At 41.0% G+C, this 22,587-nt stretch overlaps 1 protein-coding gene across 1 annotated transcript; it reads right to left on the bottom strand.

Annotated features, from left to right (window-relative positions):
* Window positions 1-382: 382 nt before the first annotated feature.
* Window positions 383-22,435, bottom strand: LOC308241061 (uncharacterized protein C1orf141 homolog; the record flags this gene model as incomplete). Its single annotated transcript, XM_080654636.1, has 8 exons — window positions 383-967; window positions 3,301-3,490; window positions 4,639-4,708; window positions 7,045-7,189; window positions 11,094-11,161; window positions 13,038-13,150; window positions 18,662-18,819; window positions 22,361-22,435. 8 exons carry the CDS (start codon window positions 22,433-22,435, stop codon window positions 383-385), a joined length of 1,404 nt encoding a protein of 467 aa, XP_080510762.1.
* Between the last annotated feature and the right edge of the window lie 152 nt (window positions 22,436-22,587).

Raw genomic sequence — 22,587 nt, forward strand, 5'->3', positions numbered from 1 at the left:
TATTTTATATTTAATTATAGAGCAAAGTTTTCGATGTTATTTGGCTTCCAATAGTGAATTTCCAGAATCAGTCTGACATTCTTGGTCTGAATCAAACTTTACTGTAGGAATGCTGGTGATTAAGGACCAAATGGGGATAATAGAAATTCATGAACTAATTCCTCTTGTTAAATTTCCTAATTTTGTTCTTTCATCTTGTAAAAACATTGATTTTTCTTAAACAGAGTTCTATTGATTTATAACTCCAATTTTTATGCTTTGCTTTCTTATGCCATCTATTAGAACATTACTATTTAGATAAGAATTTCTTCTATGATCTTGAACTTTGTTCTTTGCTTCTTGTTACCCAAGTTATTACCATAAAAAATATTTTATGAGGCATTTAATTTACACTTGAAAAGGTTAACAAATTATCCAGTGGAGTTACAGTCTGTAATTTATGGACTTGGAGTATGTTTTTTAAAGGCTTTGAACAACATTTGACAGGTGAAGCACTGAATTTGCTCGTTGGTTTTACTGTAGACAACATTCTTTCAAATTTGCCAATTTTAGCACTTGTTTCTTGAATGACAGTTTTACCAAGAAAACCAACAAATTTTTTTGTTAGGCTGGAAAAAGGCTCTGAGAAACTATAGGATTTCTCAGATATGTTTTTGGATGTTTGCATAGTACTTTTCTTCTTTAGTTTATCTTCTTTAACTCTGTGACCCACTGCAAAAGATATCTCTTGCATACGCTTCCTCCATGCTGTAGGCATGGTTCTTTTAGGTTTGCAAGAAGTAATACATTGATTATTAATTAAAGGTTTGAGAATTTCACGATTTCCTTCTAAAACAAAATTTACTCTTTTGTGTGGTTCAATGTTTCTATTTTCCATAGAATGGAGCAGAAACCTATTTTTTGTCAAAAGAAACATTTGTACATATCTAGTCTCATGAAAAATTATGGGATTTGTATCATTTTGTTCCTGTGAATTAAAGAAAAGAGTACTTAGTCATCAGTCTATTGAGGCAAGAAGGCTACATATATTTTTAAACATAAAATATTCAAAAAGATACATAGAAGTTTTAAATATGAACAATAGTGATATTCAAACACACACACAAAAACAAGTACATGTATGTGACGTGCTTCCTTCTTAATATTTTATCAGGATGTTAGGATTAAAAATCTGAACTTTGGGCCTTCTAAAACCCTTTTATAAATAAGGTGGGATATTGGTAGAACAAAACTTCATTCTGACATTTCTTAGGTTTCCATGTCCAGAAATAAGAAGCATATAAAAAAATGGATTGAGTCAAAGGTCATAAGAGACATAAGTGATTACAAACCTAAACTACAAAGCCAGGATATCCTAGTAAATAATTCAGAAAATCTAAAATTATCTTTATAATGGTTATATTTGTTATTGTGTCCCAACACTTAACACATAAAAAGTGCTCAATATATATCTGCAGAATAAAGTAGCCAAAGTATTAGATTGACTTTAAAATAAACTATTTTTATCACAGTAGTAACAAAATGTTTATGTATAAGCTTCTCATGAAACTCTTCCCCACATTTCAATTCTAGGGCAAAAAAATTCCAAGGAAACTGTTAAGTATAAATATTACCAGTGTTTAGTTTACAATAACTGCTACTTTTTCTTTAGATATCCTATATAATAAAAGCCTAATATACTAAGTGTTTGACGTTTGCTCAATCGTTTGACCAGTCGCTATCATGCACACTGACCACCAGGGAGCAGATGCTCTGACTGGTAGGTTAGCTTGCTGCTGAAGTCTGGCCAATTGGGACTGGGTGAGGCAGGCCAGACACACCCTGGAATGCTCCCACGGTCCCTCTCCAGACCCAGTCATGCACCGGTGGGGTCCCCCCACCTGGCCTGCACCCTCTCACAATCTGGGACCCCTTGGGGGATGTCAGAGAGGTGGTTTCAGCCCGATCCCCGGAGGCCCCACCATTGCATGAATCTGTGCACCGGGCCTATAGTATAATCCTATATAATAAAAGGCTAATATGCAAATTGACTGAACGGCAGAATGACCAGTCACTGTGACGCGCCCTGACCACCAGGGGGCAGATGCTAAATGCAGGAGCTGCCCCCTGGTGGTCAGTGCGCTTCCACAGAGGGAGCGCCGTTCAGCCAGAAGCTGGGCTCATGGCTGGCGAGTGCAATGGTGGTGGCTGGAGCCTCTCCTGCCTCCAAGGCAGTGCTAAGGATGTCCGACTGCTGGGAAGTGGGCCTAAGCCATCAGTCGGACATCCCCCAAGGGCTCCTGGACTGCAAGAGAGAGCAGGCTGGGTTTAGGGGTCACCGCCCCCCCCCCCCGCCCCTTGAGTGTACGAATCTCATGCTCCGGGCCTCTAGTTAATAAAATAAGAAACTAAGATCTATCTAACTATATATTAGTACACTTAGTTTAAAGACATGTTAATGCCTATGATTTCCCCCAAAATGACAGAATATCGAGTTTTGCAATCCATTGGTGATGTTAATGTTATTCACTTCACCACAGTAGTGGAGGTGTGTCATATTTTTGTTCTGTCCAATACGTTAAAGTAATTTTTCACCTTTCAAATCTATGTACCTTTAGGGAGAAGCAGGCACTGGCTGTATCAGCCTCTCTTGAGGTTAGGGCATAGGCATGTGACCTGTGCTCTACCAGTAAGATATGTCAAAGACAAATCTTTAATTCAGAAAAAGAAAGGACTGTGAAAAAATAGTTAAAACTATTTTAGTGAGGATGGTGATGGATATGTATAGCTTTGAAGGGCAGCAGTGTCAAGGGTCTTAGAAATAGTGTCCCCTGCCCAGAATCAGAGTTGTTAACTGTCATCGGTGACAATAGCATGGGCCCCAGTGGAGCAGTCTGAGGCTGTAACTTGGTGACTTCTGACTGGACAGCTTTCAAGCCAGACTGTCTTTCCAGCCTTCCTAGAGACTCTGTGAGCTGCCAAATAGCCTTTAATAAGTAGATTTTCTGGTTGAAATAGCTGACGTACATTGATAGAAAAGTGATGCATGATCCATTTAAAAAAAAATACCATTTTTATTTCATATTTCCTTACAATCAAGAAAATTTGATAAAGCCTTCTTCATTTAAAAACATGCGGAATGTTCAGCTGATGCAAAGGAACACCTAGTTTGGGGGTGATGGTTTTAAAAAGAGCATTAGGACTTTAAAGTGTGTGAAACCAAAAGAAGGATTTACCAAAGATTCTGGTCACTAAAACATGATATTCCCACAAGTTGTGGAATACACACATTTACTGAACAGCAGTAGATATTCTTATTACCTTGTTAGCAGTTGCTGTCTTTGTCGGACTAATGTTGATTATCTTGGCGTTTGGCTTTTTCAATTCATCCTCAAAGCATAAGGGGAGCAAGCTTTTCTTTCCTACTGAATGATACTCACTTAATGGATCAATTCTGACAGATTTATTTTCTTTTGTACAAAAATCATTCATCTGTAGAGGAGATTTTCTTCTGAAAATGAACACAAGTTCAGCATAAATGTCTGTAGGGCTGATTTCAGCTTGGCAGTTTTTGTCTGCCTCAATTCCTCAAAGTCACTGCCAACATCTCCCCCAAACCCTTTGCTATAGATCAGACAAGACATGGCTTCCTGCCTGGTTTTGGGAAGGAGGTGAGGGAGAGGAGAGGACAGGAAAAGTGGTGGTGGAAGCAAGACAGTAATCTGTGTGCCTCTTTGGTTTTTCATTGGGGGAAGGAATATTATGTAGGTTGAGAACACCAAAGATATAGAGGTATTTCCACATCCTTTGTTGAAATTCTGGGAGAAAGTGCTTTGCAGGGTAGCTTCCTGCCAACAGAGGGTGGCCCCAGCTTTGTTAACAGGATGGAATAGTGTGGTTAGGCAGAGAGGATATAATTTTCATGCTAGATCTCCCTTGGTTCACATGTGACATGGACACTGAGTTTAGGCTTGCTAAGGAGCTTGCCATTGCAAGGATGAGGTAACCCATAGCAAGGGCTTGGCATATGTGATGGACAATCAAAGAGCAGATGAAGGAGATGGAAGAGACTCAGAAAGTCCTACTATACTGATGAACAGTAAGAGTGGACCGTATCAAAATTCAGAGAGAATAGACCTATGAACATGAACCAGAGATAGCAGCAGTCACAGAACATCTAGGAATGAGACCAGCAGTACAAGGATATTGACAATGACCCTTGGTCAAGTACCTTTCCTCAGTCACAAAGTCCAGTAAGCCTCTCACTCATCTACTCAGATACAATCTTAGAAAGAAAGAGAAGGACTGAGGTAAACCTAAAGAGACTAAATATTATTGCTCCAAACAAATTTTAAAGCACACTGGATTAATATGATATTTTTTTCATTACACGGAGTTTGAGGAATCTCAACTATTGTAGTCTCTCCATTCATTCTACCATGTCTGTAAACTTGCAGCAGATAGAACATGTGTTCAAGGTCCGCATGTAATGCTGACTAGCTGAGCAGTCTAGGATCAGCCATTGGATTGTACTATGAGCCTAAATAGTAATAAGCCAGAATAAATTCATTCTGGTCTACTAGAAAATAAAAGCAGAACTTTTCCTATTAGAAACATCTTTGAACAGAATGAAATATTTAAAAATTTAAAATAAATTACCTTTTATTTACATAATCTTTTAAGTGAACAACCGTATCAAATGATTCCTTAGTTTTTTTTTCAGTTTGAGCTGAAATTATAAAAAAATTGTCATAAAAGGCACATACATATTATGGCATTTAGAAAATATCTTATTTAAAATATTTTACAATATAAAATAACATATAGAAAAACACCAGGTATAGTGCCTTATCTGTAGTAGTTACTCAGTCAAAACTTCTTTTTTAAAAATTTATTTTTACTGTTGAAAGTATTACACATGTCCCTTTTTATTTTATTCATTTATGTCAGAAGCCAGTTCCAGCATGTTATAATTGCAAGAGTTTCATCAAAAGGTTGATGGAACTTGGGGACTCAACAAGGGCTGAGTCACATATGTTATCGCCTGTTGGGAATGGCTAAAGGCATTTCCCCAAACCTGAAAAGGATGATTGTTTGTTGCCAGACAGCTCAGGGCATCTTAATCTACATGTTATTGCCTCCTACTGGCCAAACACCTGAACAGCCATAGGCTATTCCCCAATCTGACAATGCTTCTGTACCCTACCCTTTGAAGTGTATATCTCCACCTTGCCTTAGGACAATTTGTGTTAATAAAAAGCAAGGGGTCCTGAGACAAGGAGAACTTGGTTTCTTCAGCCAGGCTCCTCTGACCCCCAATGCCTTTCAAAATTATCTTTCGTCTCTGGACTCTTACTTAAGTTACACACAGCCTTTCTCCAGATTGCTGAATCCTTCTTAATGCCAGAACAAGAACCCCGACACATTTATTTTTAAATATGTTTTTATTGCCCTGCCTGGTTTAGTTCAGAGGTTAGAGCATCGGCCCATAGACTGAAGGGTCTTGGGTTCAATTCCCAGTCAAGGACATTTACCTTGGTTGCAGGTTCCCCAGCCCCAGTAGGGCATGCCAATCAATGTGTCTCTCTCATGTTGATGTTTCTCCCTCTTGAAATCAATGGAAAAAATATCCTTGGGTGAGGATTTAAAAAATAAAATTATATATCCTATCTAACAAAGAGGGAATATGCTAATTGACTGCCACACCCTCACAAGATGGTGGTGCTCACAGCCACAAGATGGCAGCGCCCAGTCCCTTCAGCTCCGCCTCATCCAGCCTCAGTCTCCCAGTCTCCTCAGGCCCACCTCATCCAGCCTTAGTCCCCCAGTCACTTCAGGCCCGCCTCATTGAGCTGCGGTCCTCCAGTCCCCGCAGCCCTGCCTCATCCAGCCTCAGTCCCCGCAGCCCTGCCTCATCCAGCCTCAGTCCCCGCAGCCCTGCCTCATCCAGCCTCAGTCCCCCAGTCCCCTCAGCCCTGCCTCATCCAGCCTCAGTCCCCCAGTCCCCTCAGCCCTGCCTCATCCAGCCTCAGTCCCCCAGTCCCCTCAGTCCTGCCTCATCCAGCCTCAGTCCCCGCAGCCCTGCCTCATCCAGCCTCAGTCCCCCAGTCCCCTCAGCCCTGCCTCATCCAGCCTCAGTCCCCCAGTCCCCTCAGCCCTGCCTCATCCAGCCTCAGTCCCCCAGTCCCCTCAGCCCTGCCTCATCCAGCCTCAGTCCCCCAGTCCCCTCAGCCCTGCCTCATTGAGCCAGAGTCCCCCAGTCCCCTCAGCCCCACCTCATCCAGCCAGAGTCCCCCAGTCCCCTCAGCCCCGCAGGGGAAGGCAGTTGGGGGCGATCGGGCCAGCAGGGGAGGGCATTTGGGGACAATCATGCCAGCAGAGGAGCAGTTAGGTGTCAATCAGGCTGGTAGGGGAGTGGTTAGGGGGCTATAAGGCTGGCATGCAGAGTGGTTAGGGGCAATCAGGCAGGCAGGCAGGCGAGTGGTTAGGAGCCAGCAGTCCCGGATTGTGAGAGGGATGTCCGAATGCTGGTTTAGGCCCGATTTTGCAGGGATCCCCCAGTCGGACATCCCCCAAGGGGTCCCAGATTGGAGAGGGTGCAGGTTGGGCTGAGGGACAGCCCCCCCCCCCCCCGTGCACGAATTTCATGCACCAGGCCTCTAGTATATATATAATTGATTTCTGAGAGAGGAAGGGAAAGGGAGAGAGGGATAGAAACATCAATGATGAGAGAGAATCATTGATTGGCTGCCTCCTGCATGCCCCCTACTAGGGATTGAGTTCACAACCCTGACCAGGAATCAACCATGACCTCCTGGTTCATTGGTTGATGCTGAACCACTGAGCCACATTGGTTGGGCAGATTTTCTTTCTTTTTTAAATAATAATAATAAAAAATCCTCGCCCAAGGACACATTCATTGATTATTTTATAGAGAGGGCATGGGGGACAGTGAGACCAACCAAGCACCGACAAAGGTGGTTAAAGATTTTCTTAATGCTTATGCCTAAAAGTTAGGTGCAGTTAATTTTCAGTTATTTCAACATAAACACACAATGTGTATACCTGTAAATGAAGTAGCAACTTTTTCCTTCTTGTAAGCGTTAGATTGAATGCTGGGTATAGGAGAAGAGATTGTAGAACCCAATGTTCTTTTATATCCTTGTCTATGCTGTGAAAATAGATACCGTAAGGGCTTAGCATATTCTACCTAAAATTCAGAGGGGGGAAAAAAAAGGAAAACTGTTTTAGAAATAGTTTCTTTCCATGTGTATATTGATCATTTATACTTGCTTATTCACCTTTGGAATATCTAATTATGATAACTAATAGCTGTCTAGTTCTTTAAATACTTTAAAATATATTTATTTAATTCTCAAAAAAACCCTGTGAGATGGGTGTTATTACCATTTATAGGTAAGGAAACAAATATACAGCAATTTAAAAATTGGCCCATGCTCATACTTTTACTAATTTTTACTTTCTCTGTCTTTAAAACCTAGCCTTTTAATCCATAAAAAACTTATTTATCCAAGTGTAGGGAAAGTCTAAAGTTCAAATACTGAGAAACAAATAGCCTTCTCAATTTAAACAGAGGCTTTGCTTTCTCATACATAGAGTCAATACAGCAAAATAGCCCTGAGTAAAGGAGGAGAAACGGGAACAAATTATCCAGATTTTCTTAAATTAGAGTCTCACATTGGCTCCATATGTTTTTACTTAAATACACATATCTAGATATCCAAAACATACATATGCATATGTAAATATAAACTGTATAATTTATGAATCTTCATCAACAAACCAAATGTGTGTTTAGCACCCACAATTGTTTTTCACACTAGGCACAGAATATATGTAGTTCTGGATAATATATGATAAAAATAAAGCATATGATAAAAATATAGGCCACAAAGAACTCATATTCTTTTTTTTTTTAAATTTTAAATAGATTTTTATAGGAGGGAGGGAGGAAGAGAGAGAGAAACATTGATCAGTTGCCTCCGGAATGCACCCCAACCAGGGATTGGACCCAAAACCTGGATATGTGTCCTGACTGAAATTGACCCTGCCACCTTTTCGTGTATGGGAAGATGTTCCAGCTGACTGAGCCACGCTGGACAGGGCAAGCTCACATTCTTATTGGATAGATATGATTAGCATACATGAAACATCTATCCAGGGGTCCTCAAACAATGGCCCGCGGGCCACATGCGGCCCGCCGAGGACATTTATCCGGCCCGCCAGGTGCCGCTGCCTGTCCTGCTTAGCAGCCGACTGGTCCCGGGCACGCAGTGCGCATAGGAATTTGTTCATAGTTTTTTTTTTAAACTATAGTCCGGCCCTCCAATGGTCTGAGGGACAGTGAACTGGCCCCCTGTTTAAAAAGTTTGAGGACCCCTGACTAGGGCTGTCACAACCAGACGGACAACCGGTCCAGGCCAGAGCTCTGCACAAGCGCACTGGGCCCACTGCCAGGTGCAGGGAAAGCGGAGTCTGGGCGGGAACAGCCCAAGCGCGTGTGGCTGGGCGGCCTCAGGGGCATGCAGATGGATGGACGGTGCTGCGGGCTGCGCGGAGGGCTGCAGAGGTACGGAGCTGTTAGGGCAGTGGCCTGCAGGGTCAGCGAGGCTGGGGTGCCAGGTCGGCCCCAGGTTCTTGGGCGCTGCCTGAGGAACATGGCCGTCCAGAGTGGGAGAAAAGCCCTTCTTTCTGGAAGAAGGAGGTTGGTTCAAACGTGCATAGAGAAACTGCGGCGGTACCGACATGACTATGTCAGTTCCCCCGAGTTGCTGCCCGACCGCAGGCTTCACTGTGGGGTGTAGGCCCGGACGTGGGCCAGGACATGGCCTTGGCATCCGGACTCACCCCCGGGGTCGCCTCAGTGTCACAACTTCACAACGTCGCCCACAAGTGGCCATCGCTGCTGGTCTGTGGGCCCCAGTGAGCCGGCACCATGCGTGCTCAGGGCAGCGCTCTCTGTGTTTCCGTTGAAAGGACACCGTATGTGATGGGTGCTGTTGATTCCTTAAGGTTGAAGTGGGGCAGCCCGAACTTGCTTACGATGCGATCTTTTCTCCGTATTTTACGGCACAGTCTTCTCGGGCTCAGGGAACCGGCAGCCACTGGCGCGCCAGCTTGGCCATCCCACACAGCCAGACGCCACAGGAAGCACAGAAATGCCAAAGCCCCAACGGAACCGGTCACGAAACAGACCCCACCCAGTTCACGTATTGGAGCGGAAACAAGAAAACAGTGGCACCTGCTGGACCTAGCTGGGACTGTGCCCACGGGTCTGTCTGCAGGGTTCCTGCACCCTGGCCTTGGCCCAATGGCCGAGGAAGCTCTGCAAGCCTTGATTCTGGAGTTAGGGATCTTAGCAAGGAGGCAGGTGCACAAAGGTGGAGTCGAAAATAGCAAGGTTAGACTGTGTGTGAGTGTGTGCATTTATACACACATATGCCCATTTCCCCCAGTCTTTTTCTGAGCTGTTTGAGAGCATGCTCTACACATGCCAGGATGACCAGATACTCCCCTGTGTATTTCCCAAAAGCAGACACTCCTACATAACAATTCTCCACTAAACCAAGTGAGGAAATCTCCATTCAAATGGTATTAAGGTTCAATCCACAGACCGCATCTGAATTCTGACAACTGTGTCAACAATGTTCCCCACTCCCCACTTCCAGGAACCCATCCACCTAGGATGGATCCTCTGTCATTCCTGTCCCTGATAGTTTTTCAGTTTTAACTAAAAATCATAGACTTTTTCCCTAAAAAATATTAAATAAATAAAAATAAAGAAAGACCCGCTGGTGCTCCGAGTTAGGAGCTAGCGGTCCCGGATTGTGAGAGGGATGTCCGACTGCCGGTGGTATCGGGCCTAAACTGGCAGTCGGACATCCCCCGAGAGGTCCCAGATTGAAGAGGGTGCAGGCCGGGCTGAGGAACTCCCCCTCCCCCACCGTGCACAAATTTCGTGCACCAGGCCACTAGTTAGTAAATAATGTAGTAGAGTAATATCACTAAGAACCAAACTAATCAATAAATGAGTTTAGAAAAGAGGAATATCAGTGAGGACTAAAATAGACAAAAAATATATTTCATCAATGAGGAAGATGAGGCTATTTCAGAAGAAGCCCAGAGTATTCATAAGATCAAGAAAACAGTATGTTTAGAGCAGGAGGCATTTACTATTTATTGAGTATAAAAGACAAGTTTGAATAGTTAAGGAGAGTTGTAAGAGAAATAGACTACAGATATGAAAGTGAAACAGAGAAACTTTAACATAAAAATTACAAAAATTGACTTGAGAAGAAAACCTGTTAATGGTAGTTATTATTGTAACTAGAGGCCCAGTGCACGAATTCGTACACAGGTGGAGTCCGGCCAGCCCGCCCCAATGGGGGCTGATTGGGTCAGGCTGGCAGGGCAAGGGGACATGGGAGGTTGGCCAGCCCTGCTGCTCATGGGGGGTGGATCGAGGGAGGGGCCAGCCAGGGGGGCCACAGGATGTTGGCTGGCCAGCCCTGCCCCTGATGGGGGGGGGGGACAATCAGGGGTGGGACCAGCTGGGGAGAGGGGCCACAGCTGATTGGGGCCCCAATCGGGCTGGTTGGCTGCTGCAGTGCACATCATAGCGACCGGTTGTTCTGGTCGTTCTGGTCATTCTGGTCGTTCTGGTCATTCTGTCGTTCCAGTCACTGGGCTTTTATATATATAGATTATATAATCTAAATAACTATCGCATGCTCAAAAATGGTCTTGATTACACATCAAAAGATTAACAAATAGATATATATTTTCATATTTAAAATTAAACATTTAAGTTATGCATGTATAGATTATGATGCCATGTCTTAACCAACTTTATGGTAACTGCTAGTCCTTATCATATTTAATAAATAATTTCTATTGTACTGATTGTCCAACAAATAATATATTATTTCCTCTGTTATCTCCATATATAAATTTTTCCATAATATGAGAGATAAAATTTTATGCTTTGAATCCTAAAACCCATTTGAATTTTGGACTGGTAGAAATATATACAAAATTATTTGGGTTAATTTGAATTGCTATTAAGTAATTATAAGCATACAAATTAAACCTACCTCATCTGAATCCTTAAGATAAAGAAAAGATCTATCATATCTTGACTTTCGATTTTCTTCTACTGGTTCTAAAGAAAGAAATTCAAACATAAATGATATTTCTACACTATTAGACTACTTTTAATTTATCTCAATAAACTATTTTCTCTACATATAGTAAAGTTTTTAGAAATGTAGTTTGATAATCTTGTTTGCTTACATAGAATTGCTTTCACATTTTTAGAGCTAAATATATTCTAGAATAATGTGCTTTAGAAGTGAATTTCTATTAACAGAATGTAACTTTTTAAAAAATATTTTTATTGATTTTGGAGAGGAAAGTAGAGGGAGAGAAATATAGAAACATCAATGATGAGAGAGAATCATCAATTGTCTGCCTCCTGCATGCCCCTACTGGGGATCGAGCTTGCAACCCAGACATGTGCCCTGACTAGGAATTGAACCGTGACCTCCTAGTTCATAAGTTGACACTCAACCACTGAGCCACATCAGCTGAACAACAGAATATAACTTTTGATTACTTACTATAATATGATAACCCCATCTCCAATTATGAGTTTTATTAATCTGGATTATTTAATGGACTGTCTTGAAGTAGGCATAATGTAGGGTAAAACACATACAGACTGCATTTAGATAGCCTGGGACCAAAACCTACTTTCCTTGTATGTGAGTTATATATAGCCTTAGGAAAGTTATTTAATCCCTCTGGGTCCTCGCCGGTTAAGTGGACATGATAGTCCTTATCTTAATAGGGATGCTGTGAGAATTAAATGAGATTAAAAAATAGATGTAACAAACGAATACAGTGTGTGGTATTCATTCGATCAATGGTTATTTGTTGACCACCTACAATATGCCAGGCACTGGTACTAGACTCTGGAATGGTAATTCCTGCCCAATGATGCATACATTTTAGTGGGTAATGCAGAAAATAAGCAAGAGAAAAGAAGTGAATAATTATAAATTGAGATATGTGCTGTGACAGAAATAAACAGATGTTGGTGAGTGATAATAATACATGGGGGTATAATTTAGATAGGGTAGCTGCTTTGTACTGAAGGTTTGTGTCCCACCCACAATTTATATGTTGAAGCTTTGATCCTCAATGTGATAATATTTGGAAGTGAGCCTATGGGAGGTAATTAGGTTTAGATGAGGTAATGAGGGTGGGGCCCCCATGATGGGATTAATGCCTTTATAAGAAGAGCTAGGAGAGAGCCGACACAGAAAGAAAGGTGGCTGTCTGCAAACCAGGAAGAGGACCTTCCCCAGAACCTGACCATACTAGCACCCCAATCTCAGACTTCCAAACTCCAGAACTGGGAGAAATAAATATCTGTTTAAACCACCCACGCTATAGCAGGTTGTTATAGCAGCCTGAACTAAGAGAGAAATTGGTACCGAGAACTGGGGTGCTGCTGTAACAAATACCTAAAAATATGGAAGTGGCTTTGGACATGGGTAGAGGCTGAAAGAGTTTTGATGTGCATGCTAGAAAAAGTCAATATGTCCATATAGGGATTTTAAAGGCAATTCTGGTGAGAACTAAGAAAGAGGAGAGGTATAGAGAAAGCTTCCATTTTCTTAGATAATACATAAATAATCATGTGCAGAAATGTTGGTAGAAATACAAATGGTAAAGGCCATTATAATGAACTGAAAAGAAATTCAGAATTTTTCTTTCTAGAAAAATAAACATAAAAATATCTTCTTAATTATATAAATTACCCATTCTGATATTTAACATCTCTTTCTCAGAAAATTCTTCTTTATAGCTCACTAAAATCTTTCACACTGCAGTTATAACCCATAACTTTTGAGCAAATGCTTTCAACAGAGATCAAATTATCAAGAACCTTTAAGATACAAATATTAAAGTATATAATAAAAACATGCATTTATATATCAAAGGAGAAATAAATACATTACACAAAGCATTACCTATTGACTTGTTTTCTTGATTTTTTATATTCATTGACGCAGCATGTAATCTTAAATTTAACTTCTCAAAATCACTCTTTCTGGGTTCAGGCTCATTTTTGAAGGAGACATGCCTGGAAAATAAAATTAATGTAATTAAAATAATCAGAAAATGTATAAAGCTAATCTGAAAAATAAATTTGGCCCTAACCGGTTTGGCTCAGTGGATAGAGCATCGTTCTGCAGACTGAAGGGTCCCAGGTTCGATTTCAGTCAAGGGCACATCCCCAGTAGGGGGTGTGCAGGAGGCAGCTGATCAATGTTTCCCTCTCATCAATGTTTCTAACTCTCTATCCCTCTCCCTTCCTCTCTGTAAACAAATCAATAAAATATATTTAAAAAAAATAAATTTGGACAACTGTGGTGATGTCCCAGTTATATAGATTTAGATGTTTTTGTGTTAATATATTGCAGTAGAAAGTGTAAAAGATTGGAACTGATAAGCAGGAGCTGAAAAAACTAGTGATATTCACTTGAAGTAAGAAGAGACAGGAAACTGCTGTTGTCATAAAATTGAGGGCAGTTCAGAAAGCTATTGTTCAGGAGCTTTTAGAAAAATATGCTGGAAAGTGTTAAATGAGATACTGGGGACATTGCCATATGAGTCAATGTGATGAAACATGGAGTTAGGCAGTTCAGATACCAGATCACAGCGTTTATCCTATATAATAAAAGGGTAATATGCAAATAGATCGAACGGCAGAATGACCGGAATGCCTGTGGCCACTTGCCCTGGCCAGCCCTGCCCCCCAGTGCGCCCCCCCACCCTGATTGGGGGCGGGGCCGGCCGGCAAACGGCCTATGGCCCCTCGCCCCGTGGCCCCATCCTCCAACGGCCCCCCCCAACCCCATCGGTATATAAGAAAGTTACTAATATATAATTCATGATATTTCTGACCTCTAAATGCTTGTAACCCATGATTCAGTCCTCAGACTTCAGACACGCACCTGTAGTTGGTATTACCCAGTCCCACACCTTTAAATATTACAGTAGGTCCTTGGGTTACGTCGGAGATTCGTTCCTATGTGACGTAACACGATTTTTGCCGTAAGTCGGAACCCACCTACATAAGCACCTACATCACTCACATGGAGCACATACACAGCAGTAATGAAGTGAAACAGTAAAAAAAATTTAAAAGAAAGATAACAATTCCTGACCTTTACTTGTGGTAAATAAGTAATAAAAACATAAAGCACATATGTACATATGTCGAAATGACGGAACTTTTTTTTTTTATATAAATACTATAAATGGGAGATGGCGACATAAGTTGAGTCCGACGGAACCCGAGGACTGCTTGTTATACTGATGTCCCCATGTACAGACTAGACGCCAAACTCTTGCTTGAACTCCAGATTTATATATGCAACTGCTACATGACTTCTGCATTTAGATGTACTATAGCCATCTCAAACTTAACATTTTAAATGAAATTTTTGCTTACACCTTCTTCCCAGTCTGTTCCTCATCCTGGCTTCCTCATCTCCATTCAATCAGAAGCTTAGACCAAAAACTCTAGTCATTTTTTATTTCTTTCTCTCATTCCCCATTCCTAATCTGTCAGCAAATCTCACCAGAGATTTGTTAACTATAGTCACCATGCTGTATATTACATCTCTAGGACATTTACCTTATAACTGGAAATTTGTACCTTTTGATCACTTTCACTCATTTCACCAGCTATGTTCTTTATGAGTAGAGTTGGCCAGAAAATAACAGTGAGAGAGATGATGGTAACAGTGGCCAGATAAAAAATTTTGTTGTTTCCCTTTTCCTCCTCTCTTACTTCCATATAGGAGGTGCTGGAAAATATTTAATAACTTTTTCTCTAATGTTAGTTGATATTTTCATTTACATTAAGGAATAATATGAAAGTGAACAATGAAAACATATGTTGGACCTTCACATATTCATCAATGACATACATTACTTCTTTGCTGAGACAGATAATAGTTTTTGAATACTAGAAGAATATTTCCACAATTTTTTTTTTTGCTATTTAAAGTATAATGGCTACAGGCAAGAGACATACTTTTAAGTTTAATCTTCATCATTAACATTTACTCCTTAACTTTCTGATTTGTAATATTTGTCAATTTTTATGATGTAATTATTTCCAAGGTTGATTTCAAGCTACCAATGGGACATCACTGAATATACTCATTAGGGGTTATCTCTTCTAGTTGTCCTCACCTCCCTCCTTCATGTGAGTCCTCCTGAGATTTCTCCTTGACTATTCATTTCAGTGAGTTTTCATTCCTTCAGCACCTATAAAGGTCAAGTGATTCTTCCATTGATCTAATAAATAATTCTTCTAATTTAAATTCTTTATTGTTTAAAGTATTATGTCTCCTTTTTCCTCCATTGACCTCTCCCCATCCGTTCCCACCTCCCCCTAAAAAAATTCTTAATCTATCTACTTGCCCCTAACTTATTCTCTATTTCTCACTACTTTATACATGGTAAAATTGCCATTATCACATGATAATCCAGTACTGAATGCTTAAGTAATGAAAAAAGTCACTTCATCTCTCTTACTAAAATTCCTCATTACAGGTGGTTTTTTAAAGAGACTTTTGTTAAAAAGAGTATGGCTCTTTTGTAAAAGGTCCAATTATAAAAAATTGTAGAGAAGAGCGTGTTTGGTGTTTATTGAGAAATATTAAAGACTCTATCCAAATTAAATGCAAAGGACTGAGAAATATTTTTGAATGATTATAAAACTTTGCTTATCAGAAAAGTGATCCTAGGAAGATATTTCCAGGTGATAAAGGCTATCAGTTCCCATTTATCCAAGAAAGATGCAGAAATCCTGAGCTAATAATAACATAGAAAAATGTCTCTGGGAGTAACTGACAAAGAAGCCCTAAGAATTTAATGGTTTTCAATCTTAGCTTTATATAAGACTAGAGGCCCTGTGCACAAAATTCGTGCACGGGGGTGTGTGTTCCTCAATCCAGCCTGCACCCTCTCCAATCTGGGACCCCTCGAGGGATGTCTGACTGCCTGCTGGGATTGGGCCTAAACGGGCAGTCGGACATCCCTCTCACAATCCAGGACTGCTTGTCCCAACTGCTCGCCTGCCTGCCTTCCTGATTCCCCTAACTGCTTCTGCCTGCCAGCCTGATCACCCCCTAACCACTTCCCTGCCAGCCTGATTGATGCCTAATTGCTCCCCTGCCAGCCTGTTTGCCCCTAACTACCCTCCCCTGAAGGCCTGGTCCCCTCCAACTCCTCTCCTCTGCAGGCCTGGGTTCCCCCCCAACTGCCCTTCCCTGCAGGCTCAGTCACCCCCAACTTCCCTCCTCTGCCAGCCTGGTCACCCCTAACTGCCCTCCCCTGCAGGTTTGATCACCCTCAACTGCCCTCCCTTGCAGGCCTGATCACCCACAACTACCCTCCCTTGTAGACCTGGTCCCTCCCAACTGCCCTCCCCTGCTGGCCATCTTGTGGTGGCCATCTTGTGTCCACATGGGGGCAGGATCTTTGACCACATGGGGGCAGGCATCTTGTGTGTTGGAGTGGCTGTCAATTTGCATATTATTCTTTTATTAGATAGGATTAGATAGGATAGAGGCCTGGTGCACGGGTGGGGGCCGGCTGATTTGCCCTGAAGGGTGTCCTGGATCAGGGTGGGTGTTCCCTTGGGGCATGGGGCGGCCTGGGCGAGGAGCCTGTGGTGGTTTGCAGGCCGGCCACGCCCCCCGGTGACCCAAGCAGAGGCCCTGGTATCTGGGATTTATTTATCTTCTATAATTGAAACTTTGTAGCCTTAAGCGGAGGCCAAGGCAGGCCAGGGCAGGCAGAAAGCTTGGCTTCCTCCATTGCCGGGGAAACCCAAGCCTCCTGCTCTCTCTGTGGCAGCATCCATCTTGGTTAGGTTAATTTGCATACTTGCTCCTGATTGGCTGGTGGGCGTGGCTTGTGGGTGTAGCAAAGGTATGGTCAATTTGCATATTACTTTTTTATTAGATAGGATTGGGAAATCTTAAAAATAGTAATGGTTGGGCCACACTCCAAACCAGTTAAAGTAGAATCCAATTATTTTAAAGCTCCCCAGGTAAGACTATGTACATACTGGTATGTGTTGGAAATGACTACTCTGAAAGCAAAGCTCAGCTACAAATAAACCTGGGCATGTTTCATCAATTAGGTGATCACCGCCAGGTTGAGAGCTGCTATGATATCCAGTAAGCCAAGGAAAAGAACGGAACAGATGTTGGTATTAGGCAGCACGATTAGAGTGGGACATAAGCTAGAGCAGTGACTCAAAGGGTGGTACCCCGAGCAGCAACGTCAGTATTACCGGGAAACTTACTAAACATGCAAATTATCAGGCTACAGCCCCGACCTACTGAATCAAAAGCTCTGCAAGTGGGACCCAGCAATCTGTGTTTTAGCGAGCCCTTCATGTTTGAGAACCTCTGTGCTAAAGGAAGTGTTTCTCTGTTGTTAGTGTCCATAGGAATCACTTGTAGGATCTTGTTGACTGCAGCTTCTGTCTAGGATGGGGTCAGAGATTCTGCACTTCAAACAAGTTCCCAAGTGACACGGATGCTGCCTGATGGAAGGCCACACTTTGAATAGCAAGAGGCTAGAGATAAAAAAAGAGCATGCCGTTACCAGTCTCTGGTAGGAGGTGGCAGTCCTGGTGTAAAGTTCAGACTAAGATGAAAGCTGTGTGGATTAGACCCGACACCTTGGCTAGGTGTTGGAGTGGGGTTTATGAGCATTGGTGGAGACTCCTAGCTTGGTTATAATTAGCATAGCTTTTCAGCCCAGGAGCTGCAGCTCAAGATATGGAGGAACTGAATATACAATTTAACCGATGTAACCAGCATATCATTCTCGATATGAAGATGAAAACTTTCTGCCTTATGCTCTGCTATTTAAGCAATCATTTTGCTTTGTCTAGAAAAGGACTCAGGGCAAGATGGGATGCCTCCCAGAAGAGGCAGTTTCGGGGGATAATATCAATTTAGTAAAGGGTCAGGCTTTCTGAGGAGCCCTCATAATTTTTAATGACCTCTTTTGCTATTTTTAATGATATTTCTAAGATCCAAATCTGCCTGTGCATTGCCCTGTTTAAACCTTTTGGTCGCTCCTTACTGGTTTTGGCCAAAGCTGTTTCCTAGGCTCATAAGGCCTTTGGTGATCTGGCCTTTACTTCCTCTTTAGCCTCACTTCTTTAGCTTCCCCCGCCCCCCGCTCCCCATATTCCATTCAAGTCTAGCAACAGTGAATTATTTTTGATTTCTCAAATTAAATGAGCTTTCCTTTGCCTCTATTGGTTAAAGTTTAAAATAAATCCTGACATTAATTTGTGCCATACAGCATGGCTCAAGAAAGGCCTTTCTTTAAAAATTCAGAATTGTAATTACTATCTGCACTAGTGAAATAATATAATGAATATTTTATAAACTATTTTTAATGCTTATCTAGTATGTTATAACTCATAACCATTATGAAATATACTATGTTTGACAAAGCTTACATTAATATAGACTGCATAATCTAACACAAATCTAAAGTAATACTTAAAAACTCCAAGTTGAAAGTTTGAAGTAGTTATGATGGTTACCTTTTAGTTTTTGTAATACCGTGTGGCTTGTCTTCTCTGCTCTGTGATCCTGTCATAGATGTGGATGTAGCAGTAATATCCTCTTTGGATTCCAACTGAAAATCAAATGTCAGGGGTGTAACAAAAGTCTTCTTTACGTAACTCTGAACACTGTTTTTCTGCAACAAAGACAAAGTTTTAACACTGAAAAAAAGGAGTGCTTTTCATATAGGGAAAATCCTGTGTGGAAAGGACAAAATTCACCTCACTTTACACACACACACACATACACACACACACACACACACACACACAATTTATGTGTAGTCAATAATGGAAAAATAATACAGATTGAAAATTGGGGGCTTTGTACACCAATTTTTTATGCCATTGCGGTGTGACCTGAGCTGCTCTTTGCCTATATATGAAATGAGGGTGTTGGACTAGATCAGCCGTGGGCAAACTACGGCCCGCGGGCCGGATCCGGCCCATTTGGCTTTTCTATCCGGCCCGCGGAGCCGAAAGAGCGGAGGGTTCTCTTGCTCTCCCCTCCGCTCCTTTACTTTGAATTTATATTAGTTCACATGAACACTCCATCCATGCTTTTGTTCCGGCCCTCCGGTCCAGTTTAAGAACCCATTGTGGCCCTCGAGTCAAAAAGTTTGCCCACCCCTGGACTAGATAATGGTGAAGGCTCCCTCCTAATCCCCAAATTTAGAAATTAGAAACAACCTATATCTTTAGGAAAGACAATATTGATATGTGGAGTTATTGGGACCATAGCAGGCTGGTTTCTCCAACCTGTTCCTCTTCCTGTCACAACACGTGTGTGAATCACATGATTTGTCTAGTAGCATGAGCCAGTACTAGAGTTAGAAAGCAATCAAAGGAGAACTTTGTTCAAATATTTATATAGATGGATGGAAGGGGAATGAGGTGTGCTAAAGAGTGAGCTAAGGAGCCAAAAATCTTCTATAAAAAATTCTCTCAGAGAACAGCACAGATGAGCAAAGAGATAAAAAAAAATTGTAAAGCAAATCAAAGGATATGAGAACTTTTGCTTCTGCCAATGAAGTTAGATTAAGCATGAGGGAAATTGCCTTTCTGCTTCAAACTACAAGAAAACCAGGCAAAATATAGAAAGACAACTGGAAGCAGGCATTAGAAAACAAGCAGAGCCACAATCCCTGAAAAAAAGGGAAACAAATGAGGTAAACCCTGTTATAGCCCAGCTTACGTCTTGGAGGCAGTTTCCAGGCTGAGGCACAGGGAGGGGGAACTCAAACCAAACCTTGTGGCCTTGACCTTGTTGAGTTTAAGAGACAGATTTCAGCCCTAACCAGTTTGGCTCAGTGGATAGAGCGTTGGCCTGGGGACTGAAGGGTTCCAGGTTCCATTCTGGTCAAGGGCATGTACCTTGGTTGCGAGCACATCCCCAGTGGGGAGTGTGCAGGAGGCAGCTGATCGATGTTTCTCTCTCATCGATATTTCTAACTTTCTATCCCTCTCCCTTCCTCTCTGTAAAAAATCAATAAAATATATTTTTTTTTTAAAAAAAAAGAGAGACAGATTTCACCAGCAATCACTCTTGGGCATTCACTCCAGAGAAATTTGTTTAAAAACCTGTAACAAATATTCATAGCAGCTTTATTTTACCTTATTTTTTAGCAGCTTTATTTTTAAAAGCAAAATACCTGCAAATAATCCATATGTCCTTCAATGGGTGAGTAACTGAAACTCTGTATATTCATATAATGGAATGCTACTCAGCAATAAAATTTATATATTATTTATAATAATAAAGCTATTGATTTGTATAAGATCTTAGATGGAACTCAAGGGAATTATGCTTAATTAAAAAATCAATGTCAAAATTTTACATACTGCCTGGCCGGAATAGCTCAGTGATTGAGCATCGACCTATGAACCAGGAGGTCATGGTTCAATTCCCAGTCAGAGCATATGCCTGGGTTACAGGCCCCATCCCCAGTGTGGGCGTGTGCAGGAGGAAGCCGATCAATAATTCTCTCTCATCATTGATGTTTCTATACCTCTCTCCCTCTACCTTCCTCTCTGAAATCAATAAAAAAATATTTTTAAAAAGTTTACATACTGAATGATTATATTTATATAACATTCTCAAAATTACATTACTATAGAGATAGAGAACAGATTAGTCCTTGTCAGGAACAGAGACAGGGAATGGGGTGAGGGCATGGATACAAAAACGAAGAAGTAACATGAAGGAGTTCTTTTGTGGTGATGTAAACATGCTGTATTTTAATAATATTGCATAAAGCTACACATACAAATGACCAAATGACCAAATGAATGCAGGTTAAAACGGGGAAAACTGAATAAAGTCTGTAGTCTGATTAACAGTAATATACCAGAGTTGTCAATATCAGTTGTGACTCATACTGGTTTTGACATTGTACAATTTTATCCCATTATAGATGTGTGTAAACAGCACCACAGTCAAGATACAGCGCTGTGTAAGATGTCACTAACCGGGGCGACTGGGTGAAAGGTACATGGGACTCTGTACTGTTTCTTCAAATTCCTGTGAGTCTATAATTATTTCAAAATAAAAAAGTTTTGAAAAATTAAAAAAGCAATTACCAAAGTGATTTACATATTGTTATCTCATTCTTGGTCATTAATAAAGCAAAGAGAGGCAATCCACTTTTATAAAGATGTTTATTCACTTGAGTTCCTCTCTGTGGTGTCTTCCTTGATTTCTCCTGCATGCTCTTACCCATGCCTCACTTATTCACATTGTTATATTATTTTGCAAGTTTTTGTGTAAACGAATTAAATTGTTCATATGTACTAAAAATCTGTTTTGTGAGGACTTTATTCTTTATTGTTCTTTATCACCCTTCATTTATTGAATTTTATAGGAGTCTTGCCTTTTTACTTAAATTAATTTCTATGAATCTTAATTATTTTTAATTTGGTAACTATACCAAATGCCAAATAATAAACTGTTTAAAAACATATTTTTATTTATTTCAGAGAGGAAGGAAGAGGGAGAGAGAGACAGAAACATCAATGATGAGAGAGAATCATTAATCGGCTGCCTCCTGCATGCCCCTTAATGGGGATCAAGCCCTCAACCCGGGCATGTGTGCCCTGACTGGGAATTGAACTGTGACCTCCTGGTTCATAGCTGAGCCACACTGGCTGAGCACCAAGTAAATAATTTTTAACATGTTTAACATATTAATAAGAATAACAGGTGTAGCCCTAGCCGGTTTGACTCAGTGGATAGAGCATCGGCCTGCGGACTGAAGGGTCCCACGTTCGATTCCGGTCAGGGGCACATTCCCAGTTGTGGGATCAATCCCCTGTAAGGGTGTGCAGGAGGCAGCCAATCAATGATTCTCTCTCATTATTGATGTTTCTATCTTTCTCTCCCTCTCCCTTCCTATCTGAAATCAATAAAAATATATTTTAAAAAAAGAATAACAGGTAGTCACATTTACTATTTGACTGCCTAGTATCTTAAGCAGTTTAAATACATCATAACCTAATATGGCACCTTATATCTAACTCTTTATAGCATCCACTTGCACAGACAACTCAACTAACATACTCATTTGTTTTTTACAAATTAATTTATATCTTCATATTAACTAAAAAGTAAAAATAATCTCTCACATTTGAAATGAAAACCTTTTAATACTTAAATTAAATCTTAGCTTTTATTTTACAAACCTTTATTCTTCTGGCCAAGAGTATCTTTGCTTGCTCATTTAGAATTTCTAACTTCTCTACAATTTTTTCTGCCATTGTCAATCAGTAAATTCCTATTTAAAAAGGAGAAAAATAAAACAATTTAAACATATCATTGACTAGGCATAACAAGAGACTCACCTTTATTTTACTGTTTTAGGTAAAAAATAAAAAACTGTATACATAGATCATGGAATAAATCATAGAAT

Source organism: Plecotus auritus (assembly GCF_963455305.1).
Source record: "Plecotus auritus genome assembly, chromosome: 2".
NCBI classification, from domain to species: Eukaryota; Metazoa; Chordata; class Mammalia; order Chiroptera; family Vespertilionidae; genus Plecotus; species Plecotus auritus.